Source organism: Camelus bactrianus, chromosome 2 (assembly GCF_048773025.1).
Source record: "Camelus bactrianus isolate YW-2024 breed Bactrian camel chromosome 2, ASM4877302v1, whole genome shotgun sequence".
NCBI classification, from domain to species: Eukaryota; Metazoa; Chordata; class Mammalia; order Artiodactyla; family Camelidae; genus Camelus; species Camelus bactrianus.
In genome coordinates, this window is record NC_133540.1 from 61,994,538 (window position 1) to 62,020,371 (window position 25,834).

The following is a 25,834-nucleotide window of genomic DNA, read 5'->3' on the forward strand; positions in this document are numbered from 1 at the left end:
GGGTCCATATAAAAAGGAAATTATGAAAAATAAGGTGATTTCATTGCGCAGGAAAAGAGATGGTAATGTGGGGAGGAAACTGCAGTTGACCCTTGAACAACACAGGTTTGAACTGTGTGGGTCAATTTATATGGAGATTTTTTTCAATAAATCAATTGGAAAAACTGGGGGAGATCTGAGACAATTTCAAAAAACTCACAGATGAACCATGTAACCTAGAAATATTGAAAAAAATATGAAAAAAGTAAGGTATGTCATGATTGCATAAAAATATGTAGATACTAGTCTATCCTTACATAGGCATGAGTGATATTTAACATAAAATTAATAACATGTTAATTTTCTTACTGTTTTATAATTTTGCTTTCAAGGAATTACATTACCATTACCATTCAGTATGCCTCTCTCTCTCTCATAATTGGAGAGACTGCATATCAGCCTATCACCACAGGTAAGTGATTTTTTTTAAATGTTTCAAAATGTTTCCAATACTGTATTATGAGTATGACTAATAATATGTGTCATAAAAATTTTATAATGATTTATTCATTAGTGTATAAGCTAGGCTGCCATAAAGCAATCATATTAATTACACGAGGCTACCATAAAGCAATCATATTGCTCCTTTGTTATCAATGCATGAATCGTTATATCTGTAAATAAATAGGAATTTCTTTTTTATATTTTTTCATTTCTGATGTCAAGTGTTAGAAATTCATGTAACATCTACAGTGTCTTGTATCATATAATAAAATATTGATGTAGATACTGACAAATGATTCATTTTGTAAACAGATGGCAAACTTATAGTATTGATAAATATAGTACAGTACTGTAAATGTATTTCCCTTATGATTTTCTTAATAACATTTTCTTTTTTCTCGGTTACTTTATTGTATGTGTGTGTATATATATATATATAAAATACATGTAACATACAGAAATGTGTTAATCAACTGTCTATATTATCCATAAGGCTTCTGGTCAACAGTAGGCTATTAGTAGTTAAATTTTGGAAGAGTTTTCTGCAGATTTTCAACTGCCAACGGGGTTGATATCCCTAACCCCCACGTTATTCAAGGGTCAACTGTATAATTACAGTGTAAGCTGTTCTTTAGATCTTGAACTGTTATTTAACTTTTGATGGTCTTTTGATACCACTGATTTATATATCATCTCAACTCTAGCATGAGCTCCACCTCAAGTAAAGAAACCATGTTACAACTTTTTTCCAGTGACCACATCATGGCACACAGTATGAATTCAAATATATGTTGATTTGACTTGAAAGTAAGGCTGAAAGGCTTGGATATCATACAAGAACATAAAAGAGGTCTTCTTGTGTCATGAAAGATACATACAAGACAGACTAGTGGACATGGATTATTTTGTAACTTAAGTAAAGAGAAAACAAAAAAAGAGGTGCCAGAAATTCTTGAGCAATGGAATGGTAGCAATAATAACCACCTTTTATAGCTCTTGTGACAGTTTACATGTCAAATGTGCCTTATCCTCAACAACCCTGTGAGTTGTGACTTGGAGAAGTAACATGCTCTTAATCACAGAGCTAGTCTGTACCATATCTTCTAACTCCAAATCCTGGGCTTGGTCCATTTCTCATAGTACTTTAGGAGCCAAATTCTTGTCCTGACAAGAATGTGCAGAGTGTATTCTTGTATAAAGGGACTGGAATCCCTAAAATGTTGCTGCTGGGTTTTTTGTTTTTATTTAGAAAGTGAAGACATTGAATATATCCACATGAGCAGAGTAGGGGATTTGGTTTGCAAAAGCTTTCAGGAATATGATGTATCATAATATACAGCTTCTGAAATAATCTGTAAGAGCCCACATTAGCAGTTGCTAGCCATCTTTTGCAACTTTTATGCATAATAAATATGCCTCACCAGTGCAGCCATAGATATTTTAACAGGTCAAATTACCTACTAATATACTATTCCTAAGTATTTATGGTAGCCTTTCATTTGGTGCATATTCTCTCAGGGGGAATATAAAACCTTCCATCTAGATCTATTTGGTATGAAATTATTGCAAAGCTTGTATTTTAAACACTCAGTATAGATTCTCATAAATTGTATTTTAAATTTTAAGTACAAAATTACAACATGTACTTTCAATACTTTAGATGATCATGGTCCCAAATTAATTTAGGATGAGCATTTTTCAGTTTTTATATTTCTTTATGCCTCCATTTAACATAAGATAGATATTCAAAATGGAAGTAAGTCTGCTTTTAAAGAGACAGTGGTTAATAATGTTAGACCACAAATTAGAAGTTTTCAATAGGTTATGGATTTAAGAGCTAAGAATGTCTCCCTTAAAAAAAATATTTTAATTGTTCTAGGTTGTATTTTTCAAACTTTCAATGTTAATATGTTTTACTCCAGACACGTTAATTAAAATTTTGTTAATTTAAGCCATAATCATCTGATCCTTTTCTTTTTCCCCTTGGCACTTATCAATATATATCTTATTAGTTGCTTCCTTGAAATCTGTGAAGCTCTGGCTCATTTTAAGTACAATATTCTATGACTCCAACCCAGTTTCACAGCATTTACTTTTTTTTTTTGTAGCACTCTGTTTTATATTATTGACTCATACCGGATTTATTACCCACTATTCATAACCACCAGCTCTTTCCTTGTGGTGTCACAGCCAGTTCAGCATTTCCTTATTCTTTATTTGTACATTTAATTGTTCCTCCCTTAGTGAGCCACATTACCTCTCTTCACTGAATCTCATTTTATTGATTTCATCCCAGTTTTCCAATTAGCAACCACAAAAATCATGAGATAGTTTAATCTTCCTTTCCAAAACTAAAATTACAAAACCAGCATTTATGGTATTATATCATATGTAGCTCAGGAAGCCAAGATAGTTATATTGCATGAAAAACACTCATTCTTCTCTCCCACTCATTAGAAGCAAGCTTTCATTTTCTTTAGTTAAAAATTATGAATTGTTATTACGTAAGTAATTGTAAAAAAAATTTTAAATAAAGGTAAGCAAAAAAATAAATTATCCAACTTCTATTAATACCTTGTTTTTCTTTTATCCTTTCTTCCTTTTCTTCTTCCTCTTTTCTTTATACCTACCTACCTGAAGTGGTAATAAACATGTAATTATAGTACACGTAATTTTTGCCACCTGCTTTTTCACTGCAAAATATATTTTAAAATCTTTTCATTTCAATAAATAGCTCTTAAAAGCATCATTTTCATGACTACTTAAATACATTATGTTACTGTCTGCTGACTTTTGATGCACTTTCTAAATAATGGCATACTAAACATATAGCATTATCATGATAAGCAATTGAAAAAATGTAAAGATGAGGGACTAGACAATGAATCTAGAATTAGCAGAACAGCTTTTTAAAAGTCAAAAATTGTGTTCTCAGTATTATTTATGTGAAAAAAAGAAAAGAGCACTGATTCTCAGATATTGCTTCCCTCTAAAGCTGGTTTTAGCTATTATTAAACCTGATCCTCTTTGAGAAGTATCAAAGATTGTTATCACATTTGTCCAGCATCCTGCTCACCAAACAAGGCATCTTACATAGTATGGTAGGAGAATTCTAAGACTGACCCCAAGATTACCACCTCCTGTTGAACATGTTCTATATAACCCCCTATGTGAATATGATGGGATTTCACTCCTATGATTAGGTTACATTATTTACAAAGGTAAAGGGATTTTTGCAGAGGTGCCTAATAAGGTCCCTATTACGCTGACTTTTGAGTTAGTTGAAGACTATCCTGAGTGGGCCTGACATAATCAGGTAAGCCTTTAAAAGAGAGTCCAGATCTTCTCTGAAGGGAGAGAGCTGAAATGAGAGAGGTGCTCTCCTACCGGCTTTGAAGAAGCCAACAGCCATGTTGTGAACTGCCTATGGAGACAGCCACGTAGCAAGGATCTGAGAGCAGCCTGAGCTGTTGAAAGTGGTCCTTGGCTGACAGCCAGCAAGAAAATGGAAGCCTTGGTGCTACTGGAACAAGGAACCAAATTTTGCCAACAACCACAAGCTTGGAAAAGAACTCTGAGTTTCAGAAAGAAGCACAGCCAAGCCAAACGTCTAGACTGCAGCCGTAGGAGCTACTAAGTGGAGCATCCAGCTGAGCTGTGCCTGGACTGCTGGCCATGGAAATGGTGAGATAATAAATTTATGTTGTTTTAAGCCACTTAGTTTATGATAATTTGTTATGCAGCATAGAAAACTAACACAGATTATGCCATTATTATTTGATGGGAAACCCCTGCAATTTGGGTTGGGTTATTTCAACTCAGAGGGAAGGTATAGGGGATCCTATGTGGTCACAGATCCAAGCTGCATTTTCTAATCCAGCTATATTAGTAATAGTGTTTATATTTATATCCCTGACACCAGGGTCTATTTTGAATTGGATCTAAACTCAGAGGAAAAGGAGAACAAATAGAACTTTATGGAGAGATATCATTAATATACTTTCTGTTTTGAGCAAAAGAAAATTACTTCATTTTTTTTTCCTCTCAGTAATAGAAACTTCTGAAGGACCTAATTCCCATGATACGCACTGATAGGATTACTCAAAGAGAATTACTCTGCAATAGCAGTAGTGGGAACTAGGTGCAGTTTTAGACTACGAAACCTGTGCTGAAAGCGCCTAAGTAAGGTGCTTAATCCAAAAGTCCCTGTAAAGCCAACTTAGAACTAGAACTCAACATCAAGCTAGCTTTAGGGTGTCTTGACAAATTTGGTCCTCCAATGTCTGTCCTTCCAGGTTATTGAGATAAGGCCAAGTCAGCCAGGACATTTAACCAATTATGTAGATTTCACTGATAAAAATTTTCTTACCAGTTGGCATTATAACATTATATTGTCTTACAGAAACTCTGAATACACTAAGAGAGTGAATGAATAATAGAAAAATAGGGTTTTGAAACTTCAAGTCAGAAAAGTGGTAAGAACACACAGTAATGTATAGATGAGTTTAGAATCAGTCATGACTGGGAGAAAATATTTGTAAATTATGTATCTGATAAAGAACAGCATCCAGAACTATATAAAGAATTCTTAAAACTGAATAATGGGATGGGAAATTACCCAATTTTTTAAGTGGCCAAATATCTGAAAAGACATTTACCAAAGAAGATACAGGAATGGCCAATAAGAACATGCAAGATACTCAACAGCATTAGTCATTAGGGAAATGCAAAGTAAAACTACAATGAGACACTACTTTGCCTCCAGTAAGATGTCTGTAATAAAAGATAATAAATCCAGGATATAGAGAAACCGCAATTCACAACCCTCATATATTGCAGATAAACAAGGATCTTGCCTGAAATATTGTTTGAAATTTTGAAAACATCAAAATGTTCTATATGTTTATTATTATGCGAATAGTTACATAAATTATGGTATATCTAAAATAATTAAATACTATGCAGAATTTTTTAAGGAAAAAATCAATATCTAAATAGACATTTAGATATTGATATGTCTAAGATATATCGTTAAGTGAAAAAGATTATGTACCACATATATGTTCCCACTCATATAAGTATAAATACTCATATAAATACAGTATCTGAAAAGACATACCTGAATATAATCTCTAAAAAGTAGAACTGAAGAGAGAATAAAGGCCTTTACTTTTAATTTACATATATCTTTCTATTTTAACTTTTCACAAATAATATGTTAACCTTATTTGTAAAAAAGAAGTTAAGATTAATTAATGAAAATCCACTGAAGAAAAAAAGCAAGTTTACAGAAGGAATGTGAGTTGGTCACCACTTGGGGATTAACAGTTAAATATATTGAAACTTTCTGAGATAGTAAAAAAACAAAACTATAGTTAAGTTACCATTTGGGGAAAGGATTATGCCAATAGTCTTTGCATTGATTAAGTGAGGGAAAGGTAGCTTTTAAAAGTTTCAGTATATAGTATATAGCATAGGTCATTATGCAAGAGATTAAAAATGACCAATTCATAGATGTCTCAATGAAGATATTGCTCTCAGAGGAATGATGGCCAATTTTCCACATGCTACTAATGGCAGCAATCTGTTCAGTATTGAGCTGTTTTTCTCCGATGGGTGAGTGCAAAAAGACCATGTTCCCTTCACTCGAAGTACTAACAACTGCGATTTATTCAGTGCCTACTCCGTGCTGGGTACCTTACATATGCTCATTACCTCTAATCCTCACGTCAACTCTGCAAAGTAGGAATTATTGTCCTCTTTTCCTCATTTGAGGAGACAGGCTCAGGGAATTCAAATCCTTGCAAAATATGCATAGGGAGGAAGTGCTGATACAGCCCCTTGGTGTTAAAGCTGATGCTTCCACTGAGTCTCACAGTAAGACAGAGCCGTTAGAGAGAACATCTTTCACGATTTGAACAGCCAAGCATTTTTACATTAAGGTTCGAATTCTTACCTGCTCATCTACTTCTTGAAAACTGTCAACATCAGTACCGTTGGTTTCAAACTTTCCACATGTTCCACTAAGAGATGAGCTGCTATCACTTATGCTACCTTCTGGGGTGCCTGTGACACTGTCACTGGCTGGTCGTGAAGACACGAAGAGGCTGATGTTATCAAAATCATCATCACAGAACCTGTTCTCAGCGTCCACCTTCTGCACTTTTGCTGGATTGTAGGGTTTTAGGAAGGAGGAATACACGTATCCTTTTATAACTGGATAGGAAATAAAAAGAAAGAAAAAACAAGGTTAGTTGTATACTCTTTCCAAACAGTTGTGTTGAGAGAAGCATGCAGAGACCCCTGGGAAAATCTCAACTAGAAGAGAGGTGGAAGTTCTGTGCAAAAAACTTACTTCCTGTGTCAACAAGCCACCTGCTCTTACTGCCCAGTGGGTCCTTCTGTTCCATCACAGCCACCAACTCCCCTTCCAGAAGATCGATGTCATATTCTTGTGTAGCATTGCACTTGCGCTTGGCTTGGTAGAGTTCCTCTGTACTGTATGTGGACAGGAGTTTGGAGCGGTGAGTGTCAGTTTGACGAGGCACTTCTGGCTGAAAGAAGTAAGGAGAGATTTTGGTTTAGGTAGATGTATGATAAAATCCTCACTGAGTTGGTAAATATTTCTTCCCTGGAGACTTTTAAAATATTGAAGCCATACATTGATCTGGGATTATATCAATGTTGAGGCATAGATCAGGTTATTATTGTGAAGTATTCAGCTGAGTTATGCAGTGAAAAATTCTCCTGTTAGCACACGAGGGCAGTGTTGTAGAGAAGAAAATTCAACTGCGAATAAGAAGGCAGAGGTTCTAATCCCTCTTGGATGTTGAACAATTTTTTAATTCTTTGCCAAGCTGTAGGCAATCACTTGTATATTAAGCACTTGATAAATAATATTTAATTAAGTAAATTGTACATGTGCATGAATTTTTCTGGGAAGTAATATCAGTAAATCAGGCAGGAGTTTAGAGGCCTGGCCCCTGGCCCAGCTCTGCCATTAAGTAACTTTGAGAAAGCCACTTTATCTCTGAAGACTGGGATTCCTTATCTAGAAAAAAGAACAGTTTGAACTATGATTTTGCTCTCTAAAACTCTGTTCATTCATCCAGCAGATATTTGTAGAGAACCTACCTTGTATCAGGCACCATTTTAGGCACTTGGAATACATCATGTACAAAACACATTAAAGTCTATGACTTTACAGAGTTCATAGCACAGAGGGGAGAAAGACAAGAAAGTCTACATATAGTAAGTAGGGAAATTACAGGATATTAGAATAAGTGATATGAAAAATAAGACACTATGATTTAAACAAGACAAAGAAGTGACAGTTTTCATTGTCATGAACGCTATCAGACTCACCAGAGTTTGCACAGGCTTCTTCTTTTCAAAACTAAGTTTCCTCTCAATAAAAGTAGCACTGTTATCCTTCATAAAATTCAGATTTTGAATCTCTTCTAGTACTCGATTCTGAATTTCAGAGATACTTGAGGCTAACAAAGGTACCTGTAGGTAGAAATGATATGACATTGTTCCCAGACAACTACTTAACCATATTAGGTACTGAATTTAATAGATTTGTGATGAACAGTGAGAAATTATACTATATTCCACAGCGAAAAATTAGGGCAATGTTAAAACTTCTAGATAAAAACAATCCAGTTTGCTGTCTCCAGAAACCCCACTAAAATGACAAGAATAATTTCTTTTTTAAGTTTCGAGCCTAAATAGAAGGAAACAGAAGAGATAAAAAATTACAATAGCAATAAATTTTTGGAAGAAAGGCTCTGTAATTAATGGCAGTAGGCACCTCCAATGTGGTGGGATAGGATAGTAGGAAAGAGAAAAAGGCTAAAACAAGAAACATTAATTAAGATCCTGTGGTAGTTTTAAAACAAATCAGCAAATTCTTTGATATGCTTCCCATCAAGAGGTGGAGTCTAATGTCCCCTTCCTTCAAAATTGGGTGGGATTTTATGGTTGCCTCAATGAATAGAATGTTGAAATAGAATAACAAGTGATGTTGTCTGACTTTCAAGATTAAGCTAAAAAAATTAAAGACCTGCAGTTTCTGCTGGTATCTCTTGGGACACTCACTCTGGACTTCAGTCACTATGGAAGAAGTCCAGTTGCCCTGTGGCCACTTTATGAAAAGACCATGTTGAAAAGTCAGAGCTGGTGCAGACCCAGCTGTTTGAGTCTTCTGTCATTGTCCCACCACCAACCTTAGACAGTGGCATGAGAGAATCTTTGTGACTCTATTTCAACCCCAACTGATATCTGACTGAGACACTGATAGTGATTACCTGATCCCAGTGAACCTCGCGAGAACTATGAGAGACAATGGTAACAAGTAACAACTGGTTGCTTCATATCACCAGGGTTGGTGTAATTTGTTATGCAGATATAGACAACCAGAACTGTTTTGAAGCAGTTGGATCCCCAGATTCTTTTTTCTATTTCAGTGAATCTTGGCAATTGCTTTTTCCCTACCTTAGCAGAAGATTAAGTTTTTTTCTCTGTGAATGGTAAAACAGTCTCTAGACTGGGGACACTAAGCACAAATAATGGTGGGGGACCCCTGTTAGAAAGAGGTAATTAAGTGTGTGAATATAGACTGGACCCAGAGACCTTGCCAACTAGGTCCTCCAGGCAGAAAACTTGAAGAGACATCTCTGGAGAGTCTGACCAGCCCAAGAGGACCGTGACCATATATGATATACAAAGTCTCTCTCCCTCAACATCAGAATGAAATTATCCAAAGAAACTGAATTAAGTGAGTTTCATTGAGAAAATATTAAGAACAAGTAACTTCTTAGTAAAGTGGTGGGGCAACTGATAGCCAACTGGAAAAAGATAAAGATGCATCCATATTTCACATGATGAACCAGGATAAAATCTATATGGATCAAAGGTTTAAATAAAAAATATGAAACAACAAATATACTAGAGGAAACATAGGTGAATTCATTTGGAGCCTCATAGTATGGAAGTCCTTTCTAAATATGACTTAAAATCTAGAAATCATAAAATGAAAGATTAATAAATTTGACTATATTTTTAAAAAATGAACTTCTGCATGACAAACACACACACACACACACACTACAAAGTCCAAAGACAAGTAGTAAACTGGGAAGAATATTCTCAATTTACAGTTCAGACAAAAGGCTCGCCTGCCTAGTATAAGTGTTGCTTCTAGAAACAGAAAAAAATAGCCACTAACTAGAAGAAGGGGCAAAAGACATGAACAGCTGGTTCACAGGAAGAGAAATAGAAATAGCTCTCAAACACAGGAAGATTCTCAACCTAACTAATAATTAAAGAAATACGAATTAAAATTACACTTGAACCTGGATTAGCAAAAATCTAGGGAAACCAAAACTCTCATGTTGGAAGTGGGAATCTAAAACAGTACAACCCTAAAGGAGAAAATCAGGCATTATAAACAAAATTACATACGTATTTACCCTTTGACCTAGAGATCCCACTTCGAGAAATCTGTTTTAAGTATACATCTGCCCACATCTAAAATGACTCTGGCATTATTGTAATAGAAGATTGGAAATAGCCCAAATATCCATCAATAAGGACAGGTTAATATACAAAAGAATGCATATTGTATGATTCCATTTATATGAAAAACAAACCAGGCAAAACCGTCTATGGTAATGTCAGTCAGAAGAGTGGTTCCCTTTGGGGAACTATAACCTGGGGGTAATCATGAGTGGTTTATATCTAGATCTGGGTGGTGGGTTACTCCGATGTGTATACATGCAAATATTCACTAAGATATACACTTCAGACTGATACATTTTACTGTATATAATCTCTTAAGTTAGACCTCTATTTTAAAAGTTATAAAAATAGGGGATTAGTCAGAGAAATGCAAATCAAACCACAGTGAGATATCACTTCATACCCACTAGGATAGCTATAAAAAAAGACAGATGTAAGGAAATCAGAACCCTCAATCATTACTGTTGAGAATGTAGAACAGTGCAGCCATTTTGGAAAACAGACTGGCAGGTCTTCAAAAGGTTAAACAGAGTTAGCATGTGATACAGCAGTTCCACTCCTAGGTATCTACCCAACAGAAATGAAAACATAAATCCACTAGTAACGTGAATGTTCATAGCAGCATTAGTCATAATTACCAAAAAGTGCAAATAACTGAAATGTCCATCAACTGATGAATGGATAAATAAAATGTGTCATATCTATACAATGGAATATTATTTGGCAATAAAAAGAATTGAGTACTGAAACACAATACATGGGTGGAACTTGAAAACATTATGCTAAGAAAGAAACCAGTCACAAAGAACCACATATTGTATAATTCGATTTATACCAAATGTCCAGAATAGGAATATCTGCAGAGACAGAACTAGATTGGTGATTCCTGGGGCTGGGGTGGTTAGGGGAAAATGTGGAGTCATTGCTAATGGTATAGAGTTTCTTTTGGGGGTGTTGACAATGTTCTAATATTGGTTGTGAAGATGGTTGCACAACTTTCGTGAACATACAAAAACCATTCAATTGTATATTTTAAATGGGCAAACTATATGGTATGTGAATTATATCTCAATCAAGTTGTTACACAAAAAAAATAGCGGGCTGGTTATAGACTGTTGTACAAGGATGCAGCAAACTAGTGTAAAGCTTTAAAAGAAATGAGGACGCGCTCTGTTTACTGACATGGATGTTAAAAAAGCAAGTTGCAGAATGGTGCTATAGTGTACTAGTTTTGTGTAAGAAATAAAAATATACATTTCACTTACTTTTAATGGCACAAAGAAACCCTAAAAATAAAAATAAATTAGTATCAATGAGGGTGGGAGCAGGAGATGGTTTGGAGACAGAAGGTATGAGACTGCTTATGCATTTGTATGTAGTTTTGCCTTTTGAACCAAGTAAATGTAGCACCTGTTTATTCAACTTAATTTAATTCAAAGGATAAGTTAAAAGTTAATTAAATATACAATGACAAAGTAGGGACAATTAATTTTCCTCCAAATGTTGCCCATTAAATATCTAACCAGCTGGACAATAACATACACTAATACACTTGAAATGAAGAGCCAAGAAACCAAGCTGTATTTTTTAAAGTTGATTATTCGGTTGTAACTATCTTTCTTCCTCTTCAGAAAATAATTATAAAATCATATCCTAATGGAAAGCTAAATTATATATATATACATATATGTGTGTGTGTGTGTGTGTGTGTATATATATATATATATGTTTTGTTTTTCTTTTTTTACTTACACACACACACACATCAGACTTCTCTTCCTTAGCAGAAAACAAAAGCAAAACAAAGACTGGTTTGTTGGATATTCTACTTCTGTTATTACACTGAGATGGCCTTATTTTTTGATGGACATCTTAGTCATGGTTAACTCAAAAACTGTTGGGAAGAGAATACAAAATATAAATTGATAAGCTTCAACATAGTATCAGGTAGATGCAGCTACGTTGGTTCCACCAATGAGTGGGGCAAAGCTGAAAGATTTTTGATGTTTGCAAAAGAATTTCCAAAAAGGCCTACAAGTGTGTAAGTCACAGCAAACTGGCACTAGGATACTTTCTTCTAGTTCCTGTGGAAAAGCAGGATAAGGACCAATGCACTATGTGGCTTCAGTTAAAATAAGAACCACCCCCCCCACACACACACACTATGACTATGATCAGGCACGCTGTGTGCAGGCTGTTTTGCACTGTGTGGTTTCTAACAGATCCTGAAGGCCAAGGTAGCCAGGTGCTGGTGCTGCACTTACCTGCACCACCGTGCAGTAAACCTGCTGCGCCACAAGCATCAGGTCCCTGAGGAGGGTGATGAAACTGCACAGGCAGTTCCACAGAATCTTCAGCGCGGCCCGGTTGAACACCTGGAGCTCTTCCACCAGCTGGGCATTGAGGGCTTCATATTCCCTTTTGGCCAAGTCTGACTCATCTCCTGCCGCCCGCTGCAGGTAGCTGTTGTAGTCCAGTAGTTTGTCATAGCGTTTCTGGATTAGCTTCTGAGGCCCTGGAAACAGGGACAGCAGGGCTGACAGGGGCATCAGGACAAGCTTCTGTAAGTGAGCTGCCTGCCAAAGGAGAAAAACAATCCCATCACGGAAAGAGGAATGCCTAATACCACGTCCAGAGCTGTTATCGAGAGGCTGACTCCCTCCCTGCAGGAGCACAGAGGAAGACAGGAAAGCATCTAGCCAAGTTATAAGAGGAGCATGGGATTATTTTTTTAGAGTTTAAAAAAATTATTTGTTTTATTTTATTTATTTAATGGAAGTACTGGAGATTGAACCCAGGACCTCGTGCATACAAAGCATGTGCTCTAACACTGAGCTATTTCCCTCTCCAAGGGATCATCTTTTTGTTCAGCTAAACCTGTTCAAGGACTTCAAACAGCAACTCTAGACTCTAATGTTGACCCTGAAGAGTGAATAGGAAGAACACAGAAGTTGAAACTGCACACCTAAAATACGCTCCACCCACCCTTCTCTCTACAGCCATTGGTTTTGTCACTGGGGCCATTCCCTCAACACTTTGCCCTTCCCCTTCTTCTTAATCCCAGAGATGGGGAAGCTACTCCAGCACATGGGGTGGGGGCAGTCTCCACTTCTGACTTCCAAGACTGCACAAATTATTCACGTATCTTTCCCTTCCTTTGCTAGCAATAAAGGGAAGATAGTTGGTCTTAGGAGAGACCATATCCTATTCCTCCCACATCTGCCCCAATTCTCTGGCTACCCTGGTGGCTAATACAGGTAGTGGAATTGTACCCCCTATACAGAAGTACCCCCTTATTATAGGTATTTTGTTCCTGGTATAGAAATGACCAGAGAGTTACTGCTTCCTCTTTAAGTACCTTGAAGGATTGAGCTGATGCCAATTTTGTGTCCTAAATTGTTGTATTTTTAGGTCTGACTCATTGAAAATGAACATCATATTAATGCCCAGCTCCATACCAGCATGTGAGTACCCTGGATTTAATTTCTTCTATTTCTCTTTCCTCCTCCCCTGTATTCCAAAGGGCACAAGTAGCCTGTGTTTGCTGACTGCCCAACTTTACCCTTTATCACATATGCTTGGGTTTCATGATTATGCTACGGAAATTTGGAAGCAGGTTTCTCTTTTATACTCTGGGAGATTTCCTAGAGAATCAGCATCTGAGCAGCAGCTTGTATTAATTAACTTAAATGACCTCCGGTAACTGAACTCATGGGAAATCTAGAAGAGGAGGGAAACTAATCTCTTACTGGCTTCAGCAATAGCCAACACAGATTAAATCTGATGTCTAGCTTATAAAATAATCAATATAGACCTGTAGACTCTTGAATGAGTCCTTCGATGAAGCAAAGAATCTGTTTACTGTTCTGGGATAAATTACTGTCTCTGTGACATGACTGAATTCTACAGATAATCTAGTTACAATATTACAGTGTATATGTCCTCTGACCCATAGACATGAACCAGTTCACTCGTACATGGGAATTATGGTTGGAACAAACAAGAATCAGAATTTATTCTAATATTTTGTGCTATACAAAATGTGTAAATAGTTCTCTCTCGTGGAAAAATAAAAACAATTGTTCTGCCTTTAGATAGATTTTGAGTTCTTAATATTTGATTTTTAAAAAGAGTTCAATATAACTTTATCCATTAAAAGATACTTTTATATTGAGATTTCTGATGATTATTTTAACTTAGCCTAATTTGTCACCTTGTGATTTTATGCAAGGTAGGGAAGAATACCTTCTCTCTTCATTCCTTCCAGTTCTGGAACACACTTGATGATGGAGAAGCTATATACCATGCTCTTACATGGTGTTCAATAAATATTTATCAGCTTGGTTACGTCAGAATTAAGCCAGAGAGCACACCCTTAAGGATTTTTCTAAAATATGTTCTCTGTAATGATGCCCAGAAAGTGTGTAAAGAACTAGCCACACTTTTCCCATTTAACATACATCATAAAAACTCTCCTCTCTCTCTTTCTCCACACCCCACCTCCCACCATGTAATCTATCATGTTAGTTCGGATGTAATCATGACTTTCCATTCTCCAGTGCCATGAAAGCAAGATACTGCTGGGTCATTTTCTGCTGGAGTAGGGGCTGTATCAGTTCCCAGGATTCAGAAATATGAGATAGGGGACATTACTGGTACCAGTACAAAAAATGCCACTTCGGGGGACCTTCAAGATGATGAAGGAGTCTATTATCTTCTATATAATACGTGAAATACTACTATGAAATACTAACACCTATGGAATACAAGATACTAAATTGTAATTAGTATTACTGACTAGTTTACCACCCAGATACTTTCTTGGCTCAAGTATATTTTTATGATCCCCAATCTATGTTTTATGATTCTGTATATTTCACAGAACTCTTAGAAAACAAATATTTAACCACAGAACAGAAAATACATATAATATATGACCCTTAAATAAAAGCCCTTTCTCAATAGGAAGGCTTTCCCTTCCAGTGTACAGTGTGTTAATAAAATTCACATCCTCAGAGAATATCTTTGCTCCTCCTGTAAAAACTCTGGGCATTTCCACAGACTCCTTTAAGAAAATCACAGCTTTCTAACTTAATAAATCCCCTATATACCATATGCAGACTTAAACTAAATATTGATTTTAAAAGCTGCACAGACATTAACTATCCTAGAAACACAGTCTGGAGCCCTCTTAAATTTGGATTATAGTAAAAGCCTCGCTAATCCACTTCAAAATATTTAATGATAAAAAAATCTCCTGTTTAAATCTACTCATTTCGACATTAGTATTTGTTTTAGTGCATGTTTTATTTTTCACTCCAAGAAAGTAAATGAAAAGCAGCTTTTCTTTTAACCCTACTATTTCATTTGCATTCATCTGTGACTATAAATAACTTACAAAGTTGTCAGAGGGATTTGGGGCCTGACTTGGAGCCTCTGAATCGCCCCTCTGCTCCTCATCTTTGCTGTGTGAAATCTCGTGCAGCTCGGTTACACTCTGCAGAGCTAAAGGCATGGCATCCTGAAACCCAAGAACAAAGTTACAAAAAGGGCAACAATTAAATGTATCTCAAACATGCACTTCATCAAAATAACTCTCTATGACCACTGTGGGAAAAGAAAAAAAAAAAACAGAAGGAAAAAATTTCATGAATACTTCATACAATCAGATGACTTGTAACAACCTATTTCCTTACTTTTCCCGCTTTTTTTTCCCTTACTTTTCTTACCGCTCTGTAGGTCTCACATTCTCTTTTATTACGTGGAGTCCACCTTAAATTCCTGCACTTGTCATTCTTCAGCATTCAGTTCTTACAGATCCCTTATTTTAAAAATCAGTCCTCTTTGATTTATGTCTTTGGTTTTCCTTAGTGAATTTACTGCTTTCTTTATGAGAAGATGCTCATACTTCTGTTGAATCAATTAGTGGAAATAGAAGACTTTTCTGTAGATATTCCCAAGGAAACATCTACAAGGCAGGGTTCCCACTGCCCTCTGGATGTTGTAACTATGTTTTGATTTTTCTTTCACAGAAGGCAGCACTTTAGGAAGAGAGTAGCAAAACTGACTGTAAAATCAGGCTTTGCATCAGTTAATAGATAAGAAAAGAGCGTGGCTTGTTGGTTATGTAACATATAACCTTGTCTCCAAATCACTGTGCCTGTCACCTTAATCCTCCATTGATGTGATATTTTATCAAAGCATGCAAACATCTTTTTTCAAAACTGATATCCAAGAGAAAAACTGGAAAATGGAAAGGGATCATTTATTAACTAATTTCCATGTAATTCTACTAACTTTCTGTGTCTCATAGTCATGACGACTGTCAGGATGTTGTTCAGAATACTATGTTCCTTTCATGAGATCCAGTAGAAGAAACTCCTGACTGGTCTTTCTACTGAATATAATTATACTGAATTCCAGTTGGTTCGTCTAAGTCAGTGATTCTCAACGAGGGCAGGAAAACCTCCTAGAGGACTGGAAATCTGTGGGGGTGTTTTTATCTTCTGCCATGGGTGTGTGGGAATATCTGCATATCGTAGTTCATATTACTTTGTCAGAATGTGTTTTCCTTGATATTGATTTTCTTTTATATACACTTACCTACCTAAGGTTAAATTATCTATGAATTTCATCTAGAACTGTAATGGGAGCATTGCAAAACATTGGCTATAAAATAAACAGAAGCACTTGGTTTGTCTTAGAATTCTGTGATCACACATCCCTACCTGGGTTGGCTGCTAAGTGGTCTACAGCTAAATTTGAGATGCACACGTGGGTTTTTGTGGGGTTTTTGGAGTTTATGTTATGCACTTTGTACTCTTTAACTTCTCTTCTAATTTTATTTTATGCTCCCTTTTGATTTTCTTTTTTCTTTCAGTCCTAATCTTAAATTTGCAAATTTTGCAAAAACACACTGTTTTAGGTACTGGAAAGAGATATGTCATTATAATCAAACAAATAAACAAAGAGAGTTTCTGCCTTGTCTGCCATTTTGCATTAATGAGCTCATCTCTATTAAGAGATGCTCATGGTCCACCCCATGTGGCAATCATGCGAGCAAGTGTCCCACAATATGGCAATTTGGATTGGGGGAAGGATGGACAAAGAGCAAAACTCAGGTCTTTATACTAGCTTCCTTCACCAGCAGTTTTTTTTGCAGCCTCCCAAATTTGATACAACAGATGTCATCATATAAATGAATGAACAGTCACATTTGTTCTTCATAATAACCAGAGACTTTAAGACCTTCTTGTAGAAACATCCAAAACAGTTGTGTCTCACCTACCTGTACATGTTGGAGACAGAATGAAATGTTCTTCACACAATGCCTCACAGTCTTTTCTAAAGATCTAAATAGCTTTTCTTCTCTATTAAAGGTATTGTCTTTCACCTAAAATATAGATGAAATTATTTAGTTTTATAACTTAAAGGAATCTGATATTTTAAAAAATTGCAAACTGTGTTCGCCCAGCACAAAAAAACTCCTTGCTGAGATGAAATGCTATGCTGGGTGGCTTAACACAGTACTTTTCTGTGTCCCAACACACAAGTACAGTTGATGTTCAATTAGCGTAGTGAAGCCACATGGTGCCACTTAATTTGCTATTCAGTTTTCACATTGCTTCACCTATGTCATGGCAGCTGCGGGATGTAAAAGTTTTCTCTGCAGTTTTTAATAGCATATATTATGTATGTACTCTTAAATTATACAACATTTGTGGGTCTATAAAATAACAAAATTGAAATAAAAAATTAAAAATTAAATTAAAATGAAAAGTTGCTCTATTGATTAGAATTTATTGTTTTGCTGATAGGACTCATTCCAATTTGTTCACAGTGCTTATTTAGAAAATATTCTTAGGTTCTTGGCTAAAGAAATGTGATAATTCTTTATCAACTCAAATTTGAAAGATGATGTGTAATCTTAACAAAAATAGTTCTTGTGTTAACAAAAACTCTGCAAAGTTAAGATAATGGTCTTATGTGTTCAGTTATTTTTTATCTTACATATATACCTGTTAGCATTCAAAAAAATATGCTTTTTATATGCTGCGGCAATTTCTAGGAGGACACATTGTTGCTAATCAATGGTGAGAAGTATTTCTTGGCATTCAAGATGACTACAAAAGAAGATCAGAAACAGCTTCCTGTTGGCAAAATCTGTGTGAACACCTGTTTTATGGAATATGAAGTGTGTTCTGTTTTATGGAATATGAAGTGTGTTCTTCCGCTTGGTACTGGGTCATAACCATAGCTGTTCTCAGTTCATACTTTCGTTAATCAGAACTGAATGCATAGAAAATGGTGACATTTTATTTTAGTATCTTAAACCCCTTAATATTGTTTATCTAGAAAGCTTTTCATTAAACAGGGGACATAGTTCTTTGCAATACACACAAAATTCAGCACCCTCTGCCTTAGGCTCTCTGTGCCCTGACCCAGTTGGAGGCATATAACAATACACTGAAGTGAATTTTTTAAAATGCAAGGACCCATCATATCTATTTTATTCTGTGTGTCTTGGCTAGGACTCAGATGATTCTAAAGTAAGCAGTTCAAGGATCACACTATGAGAAATATTGTTGAGTTCTACTTCTCTGTTGCCAAGCCTCACCATGCTGCTTTATTTTGCTGGAATATGCTGCTGTCCCTTTTCTGCCTTGCCAAATCCTGTTTTTTGCTTTTTTTTAAGGACTTGCTCAACTGTCACCCCTTCTATGAATCCTCCCTCTAATTTCTATTCTCTCCACTCCAGAAAGTTAATTGCACCCTCCTGTGTGCTCTTACAACACTAGTTAATTATTTAAGTGAGTCTCTCCACTGATGGATTGCAAGGATTGGAGATGAAGTATCTTTTCTTAATAATAATAATTGCTAACATTTATTAAACACTATGTTCCAGACGTTTGTACTAAAACCTGTCTTCCATTTTCTAATTTTAATTGTTACACAACCCTATATGGGGTAGATGCTACAATTAATCCCATTTTAGAGATTAAAAAAAAAAAAAAAAAACATTTCCAGGAGGTGTGGCAGAGATCGTGAACATTCCTGCCACTGACCGTATACCAATAGAAACTGCACCTCTTAAGATGCAGGTTTAAGATGGACACACAGCTGCCCCGCAAGAGAGACTACCCTTTCCAGATTCCCTTGCAGCTGTCTCTGCCCTTGTAACTGGATCTGGGCAAACAGGATGTGAGTGGAAGTGACATGTTTCATTTCTGAATCTTGGCCTTGTAATATTGTCCTAGGGACTTGGAGTGAAGGAATGGCAGTGACCCAGTTTCAACGAGGCAGATAAAGACAGTGTGTTTAGGGAATGGGACAGCACAAAATTGGGGAGAACTGCGTCCCTGAGAGATCTTGTGCAGCACAGCCCACCTGGACTATTATCAGAGAGAGAAATAAAAGACCATCTGAGTTAAGCTACTGTGCTTTGGAATCTCCTTATGACAGAAGCTTGGGTTTTACCCTAATATGAGAAGTTAAAGTAACTTACCTACATTCATAGGTAGGACCAGGATTCCAACCTAAGCTGTCTGAATTTAGCACCTCTTTGCATTTGCAATCTCTAGCAGTGTCAGGTACGTAAGAGTTCGATACATGTGTGATGAATGGAATAGAATTTTCCTCTTGGGTAATAGTTTTATACCCTAACTCCACCAACTATTTCACTTGAGCTGCTGAGAAGTGCAAAATTGACTGATTTGAGATTTATCTTTTCTGCAGCCAGCCTGTGGAGCTGATTTTCTGATTAACAGTGAAATGCTTCATTGCTGACAGGACATCCTCTCAAAAGATTAAAGGGAAAATCTAATTAACATCCCTTCAGGCAACCTTAACTACAATTCATGCTTTTAGTTCACAACTGAGAAATATCAGAAGCTGATGGCAAATATGTTAAAGACTGAAAAAGCGTCTACAAAAGCCTGCCTAGAATTAGGACCTGCCTATTGTTCCTCAATAAAATCATCTTGGGTCAGAAGCAAGATCCCAAAAGTAGAGGAGAAATGTCTGCACTGCATTTACACATGCCCATGGAGACTACAGTCTCTTCTCAAATGAATTCCCAATTCAGTTTTATTACAGCTGTCTTTATTTTTTTTATATTTTTATTGAAGTATAATCAGGTTACAATGTTGTGTCAATTTCTGGTGTACAGCACAATATTTCAGTCATATAAGAATATACATATATTTATTTTCATATTCTTTTTCACCATAAGTTACTACAAGATGTTGAATATAGTTCCTTGTGCCATACAGTATAAACTTATTGTTTATCTATTTTGTGTATAGTAGTTAGTATCTGCAACTCTCAGACTCCCAATTTATCCCTTCTCACCCCCTTTCCCTTCTGGTAACCATAAATTTGTTTCCTATGTCTGTCTGTTTCTGTTTTGTAAATAAGTTCATTTGTCTTTTTTTTTTTTTAAGATTCTACATATAAGTGGTGTCATACGGTATTTTTCTTTCTCTTTCTGGCTTACTTCACTTAGAATGACAATCTCCAGGTCCATCCATGTTGCTGCAAATGGCATTATTTAATTATTTTTTATGGCTGAGCAGTAATCCATTGTATAAATATACCACAGCTTTATTATGGCTGTCTTTAGTTGAAATGTCTGGATTTTCCTTTTCCTGATTTATGACCACACATCCTATGTGTCCCAAACTTCCCACATTGTAGTACTACATTGAGAATAGGGACCTAGAGTTACCTCCTCTATACATTGGACCCTGTGAACCCCTAGAAGAATATAAAGAAGTAAGTATGAGAATGACACAAGCCATGTGTTCTAAGAATGTCCATACTGGATATGGTAGAGTCAGTCCAGCCGCAAGAGGAAGAGAGAATGAGGTTTGGAAGAAGCTGACTATACTCACAGGTCTTGGAGGGGTGGGGGATTTGGAGGGTCACTGCATGTCATGCAGGGCCCCAGGGGGATCACTAAGTTTGGGTCATTTGGCAGAAAGGAGCAAGGGGAAAGTCAAGGCCAAAACCTTTATGTGGAGTTTCTATGGGAAGCTGGGGGGAAAACCCCATAGAAACAGCTGGGGCAGGGTAAAAAGTTGAGGACTAGCTAGTTTGAGTAATTCCAGCAGGCTTTGGACTATAGAGGTGGTCTCTAGTTGCCTGGTACTTGGCCTTGGGATGACTGAGGGCAGAGGAATATTGGCTTCATGTGTGAGAGTTAGATAAGGAGGTCATTGGGGCTTTAGACTCAGGATTGGTTGTTTTGCAAATGAAAGAAGTGATCCCAGCTGAGTCCTTGGCGCTCTCTAAGAATGAGTTTGCCCTGTGAGGGTTGTCTTTCACTGGCCAGCAAGCTTTTTTAGGTGTCAAAACATCAAAAAGTACAGAAAGTAAAAGATACGATTAACACATCATGCATAAATTAGTTTTTATTCACTTGGGAAGTAAGAAGCCTGCACATTAAAAGGTAAATAATAATATTTTATGTTCAATATAAAATGATGATGATGATAATCAGTATATTGAGTGCTTACACATTATGTTAAGTACTTTATATGCATCATCTCTTTGAATCCTCAGAACCACTTTATGTGTTAGTTCCTACTATAGTCCTCAATTTACAGATGATTGCATTAAATTCATGTGCCCAAAGACAAACATTAAGTGGCAGAAGTGAGGTTCAAAGCCAGCTCTGAATGACTTCAAAGACTTTGCTTTTAATTTCTGTGCTGACTCTTACAAATATTAATGGTGCCAAGATGAAGATGCATTTAGTAAGTGTGTTAGCCATTCAGGAGAGGAATAGATGACTCCTAGCTTAGTGGTCTGAAAGCTGCAAAGACTTACTGAAAAGAAAAAAGCAACCAAAGACTGTGGCAGATCAGAAAAGCCATCTAAAATCAATGCTGAACCAGTTGCCACTTGTTCAAATGAAAACTTTGTTAGAGATGCCCCATGATAAAGGATGAAATCAGGCAGCTGAGAAGAGGGGGAAAGCACTACCTAGTATCTTAAGAACTGGTCTGCCTACTTTTGGTTAGCAGCCCAGTGTATTACTCCTTCTGGGCCATGAACTTTCTATCTTGTGATTCTCGAAGTGTGTTCCATTGATCACTTACTTCCAGGTCAATTAGCTTAAAAACACCCAGAGTCTTTGTGAAAATACAGACTTCCAGATGGAACTCTGGAATCTTGTAGCAAGCTCCTCAGGTAATTCTTAGGCACATGAAAGTCGGAGGGCCTTTGCTGATCCACTCATTATTTATTAGGGGTTGAGATGAAAGTGGTTCAAGCCAGGCTAAGCAGCTGGCACAGAACAGTTACCCAGTAATATAACGTACATCTGGGGGAGGAAAGGGAGAACAGATAGGAAAAGTCACACTAAGGTATGCGCCTAAACACTATTTTTATAGGTGAAATAAATATAGGATGAACATCAAGAGAGTTAAAGGAAATGAGTTTTGGGTTTTTTTTTTTTTTTTTTTTTTTTTTTAAGGCAGAAGCAAGACAAGGATGAAAGGAAAGCATTGCCTTGGGTGAGATATGCTAGTTGATGGTGAGTGTCAGGACCCCTGGGGCATCCTTTGTTGAGCTCTGTCCTTATGTCTTTGTCTCTCCTTTGTCCTCTTCCTGAACAGAAGCACCACAGATAAGAAAGTGTCAAAAACACCCCCACTCCATATCCCCCCAAAGTGGGAGAGAGAGACCAGAGACAGAAGGGAACAGCACTGGGCAATCACCTTGATTCTCAATGTGTACTAGAAACAGCTCTGATAACAACAAAACAAAACCTCACAAAAATATCAGCATTCATGTTCCCCAGGAGTATGTGTGTGGCCCAAGAAGAAAAATTACCTGTGATTCTCCTCTGGTCAGAATCTTCAGATGGTTTGTCACTCTTTTTGATTTCTTGCTAATTGAATGAATATTTAGTTTTGACAATTTATCTTTAAGTGATTCATCCTCATCATTCTTCTTGTATTTTAGAACTGAAATGGAAGAATGCAATAACATCTTTGAAGAGGTGCATTGTAGAAAATGTGTGTTTCATATAAAGTACTCAAGATTCACATTTACATTTGAGTTAAAAATCTGTATTTTTGGCCCTTTGTTGCAGATGCATATGCACCAACCCCATGCAGTCATGGCTCCAGCCGCCCACCCCTTTGACCTTCAGAAACTCCGCTGTCAAAGGGCATGAGCTCCTCAAAGGCCGAGGTTCATTAACCTCCCACATTAAGGAAATCCCTGATGTTGGAAAAAAGCCCCTTCTCTCTCTCTCAGATGATACACATGCTATCTGGGGTCCCTAGAATGACACATCGAGACCTAACTCATGAAAAAACAACTGCATCTGACATAAGGAGACTTCACATCCATCCTACGGTGGTCTTCGCTGGCTGAGAGATTTGGGGTGAGTTCAGTCACCTCTCTGAGCTTTACTTTTTTAACTTTAAAAATATTTTCACCTCTCATATAATTCAAAATGTTAAATATTCCTAACATTCAGTTTTGGTAAGAGTGTGGAGGGAGGGACATTCTTATACACTGTTAACAAGGATTAAACCAATAGAGTTTTTGTAGGGGACAATTTGGCAGAATCTTATAAAAATGAAAATATTTATAGTCAGTCTATGTCCAGGTGGTCCATGTGTAGAAATCTGCTTTCCATAATCAAGCATTCAGGGTTTTGTTTGCTGTAACATTTTTTCTAACAGCCAAGTGTTGGAAACAATCTAAAAGTTTATCCATAGAGGTATAGTGTAATAAATTATGATGCTCATGAATGGAATACTATGGAACCATGAAAAAGAAGGCGATATTAACTTGAAAAATGTTCCTGATATATGATTAAATTTTTAAAAAGCCCCAGCAAACTGTAGTACCATCCATGGGGCAGAAGGAAGGGGAGAAGGAAAAGAGAAGAAAGGAAATAGAAAAAGAGACAGAAATTCCAAAGAAAACTTACTAAAATGTTACCTCTGCAAATTGGAATCATGGGAATAGAAAAATTTTGTTCTTTAAAACTTTGAAATTTAAAGTTTCAGCAAACAGAAATTTGAAGTTTAAGCAAACAGGAAAGTTAAAATAATATAACAGCTATTATCTATCTCCCAGCTTTGTCAAATCTTATTTTGCCTTGTTTCTAATCTTTCTGTTTTAAAAAATATCACATAACAGTTGAAGCTTCTCTGATCCCCACCTTGGATCCCTAAAGGGAACTGTGATCCTAAATGATGTGGTTTATTATTCCTGTATCTATTTTCAGGCCTTTACTCTGTACGTATGTTGTCATACAATACGTGGTATCATTTCAAATGTTTTCAGTCTTTATAAAAATGGTACCATATTTCATACATTTTCTGCCACTTTCTAATATACTTTTTTAAAAACTCAACATTGTGTTTTTGAGATTTATCCAGTTGATACATGTACTTTCATTAGTTTTATGTTCATCTGGTTTCATAGTGTATAATATAGTTTATCCGTTATCTGGATCAATATGTCAGTCAGTCTGCATTTTCTTTGTTTGCTTGTTTCTTTCTCTTTTTTTCCCTTTTTTTCTTTTGCTATTACAAACAATGCTAGTTCCTAGTGTACCTTTCTATGAGCTTATGAGCCAGTTTCCTAAATATCCAGAAACTGATTTTCTGTGTCTTATGTGTGTGTATCTTTAATTTTACTAGGTATTGTCACACTGTTCTCCAAAGTGATAATTCAAATTTACATTCTCACCTGCAAATTGAGATTCAGCACTTAACATTATCCATTAAAAATCTTACTGCCAATCTGGTAGGTTGGGAACACTATGTCATGATTTAAATTTGCATTTCCCTAATTATCAGTGAAGTTTAGCATTTAAAAACTTCTTGGCCTTTCTGTGAATTGCTCATTTTATTATTAACCTTTTTCATATTAGAATGTTTATATTGTTGATTTAATATGAATAATCATATATTCTAGATGATAATCCTTTGTGGGGTACCTTTTCATTTTGTTTATGGTATCTTTTACTCTACAACTTTCACTTTTTGCTCTGTTCTCTTCTTTATAGTTATAATTTATTAATACAAATACATACTATTTTAAATAAAAATTTAGAAAATTAAAAACAATAAAAATAAATGAAGGAGTTGGACCAATTAGCCCCACAGTCATACCATTGCTTTAATGTTGAACTGAGATTTAACATTAGAAGTACAAAGCCAATTAAGAATGTGCAACAATTGTATTTAATGTTTGTATTTTTATAAATTTTCTTTTTTGTGATGTAACATTTTAAAATTTCTATATTTGAAATATATTAAATATTTGGTTTCACTAAATTAAAAAAAAAGAATATATGGACACCAATCACACTGAGAGAGGACCCACGATCTATCCCAATTCATTACACCTGGGATGGTAGGAACCATCTCATTCTGCCTCCTGTTTTGAAATCTATATTCTACTTTAGAGGTGAATTTTATGTCTTAGCTTACAAATACTTATGAGTAATTTGTTGATTTGAGAAAGAAATATACTTGGTCCCTTCACTGGAGTAATTATTGCCCCCAAATACCTATTCTTTGTGTTCCAGAACCAAAGGAGCCTGATGTGTTAGCTGGGCCCCTCACCTGGCTCTGCCCTTCTCACCACCGCTTTTCAGCTCTAGCTTTTCACTGCTCTCAGCTCCCTGGCCAGGCCAGGCCTCCTTCCTACTAGACAAAACACCAGTGACAGGTGCTGTGGGTTTCTTCAGCCCACAATACGTCACTAAGCACACAGTGGTCACAAGAGGTTGAGCGTAGGGCTGTTTGATAAAAATTGGTCATTTTTTTTTTTGATGCCTTGTGATCTTCTCCAG

General features: G+C 36.3%; 2 protein-coding genes across 14 annotated transcripts in view; one reads left to right on the forward strand and one right to left on the reverse strand.

Annotated features, from left to right (window-relative positions):
• Window positions 1–25,834, forward strand: part of INTS12 (integrator complex subunit 12) — a 109,702-nt gene that overhangs the window by 31,923 nt on the left and 51,945 nt on the right. For 12 of the 13 annotated variants that reach the window (XM_074342866.1, XM_074342875.1, XM_074342825.1 and 9 more), the window contains 4 exons: window positions 372–451; window positions 3,124–4,167; window positions 13,417–13,469; window positions 23,105–23,401. The gene's annotated coding sequence lies outside the window, so the exon portion shown is untranslated. The remainder of the gene's footprint in view (window positions 1–371; window positions 452–3,123; window positions 4,168–13,416; window positions 13,470–23,104; window positions 23,402–25,834) is intronic. The other variant, XM_074342855.1, reaches the window with a different exon arrangement.
• Window positions 1–25,834, reverse strand: part of ARHGEF38 (Rho guanine nucleotide exchange factor 38) — a 112,958-nt gene that overhangs the window by 4,054 nt on the left and 83,070 nt on the right. The window contains exons 7-13 of the mRNA XM_010953627.3: window positions 22,843–22,976; window positions 17,294–17,398; window positions 15,404–15,526; window positions 12,270–12,581; window positions 7,849–7,992; window positions 6,839–7,037; window positions 6,440–6,699 (exon numbers count right to left, since the gene is read on the reverse strand). Of these exons, the coding sequence (XP_010951929.2) occupies window positions 6,440–6,699; window positions 6,839–7,037; window positions 7,849–7,992; window positions 12,270–12,581; window positions 15,404–15,526; window positions 17,294–17,398; window positions 22,843–22,976 (1,277 nt within the window). The remainder of the gene's footprint in view (window positions 1–6,439; window positions 6,700–6,838; window positions 7,038–7,848; window positions 7,993–12,269; window positions 12,582–15,403; window positions 15,527–17,293; window positions 17,399–22,842; window positions 22,977–25,834) is intronic.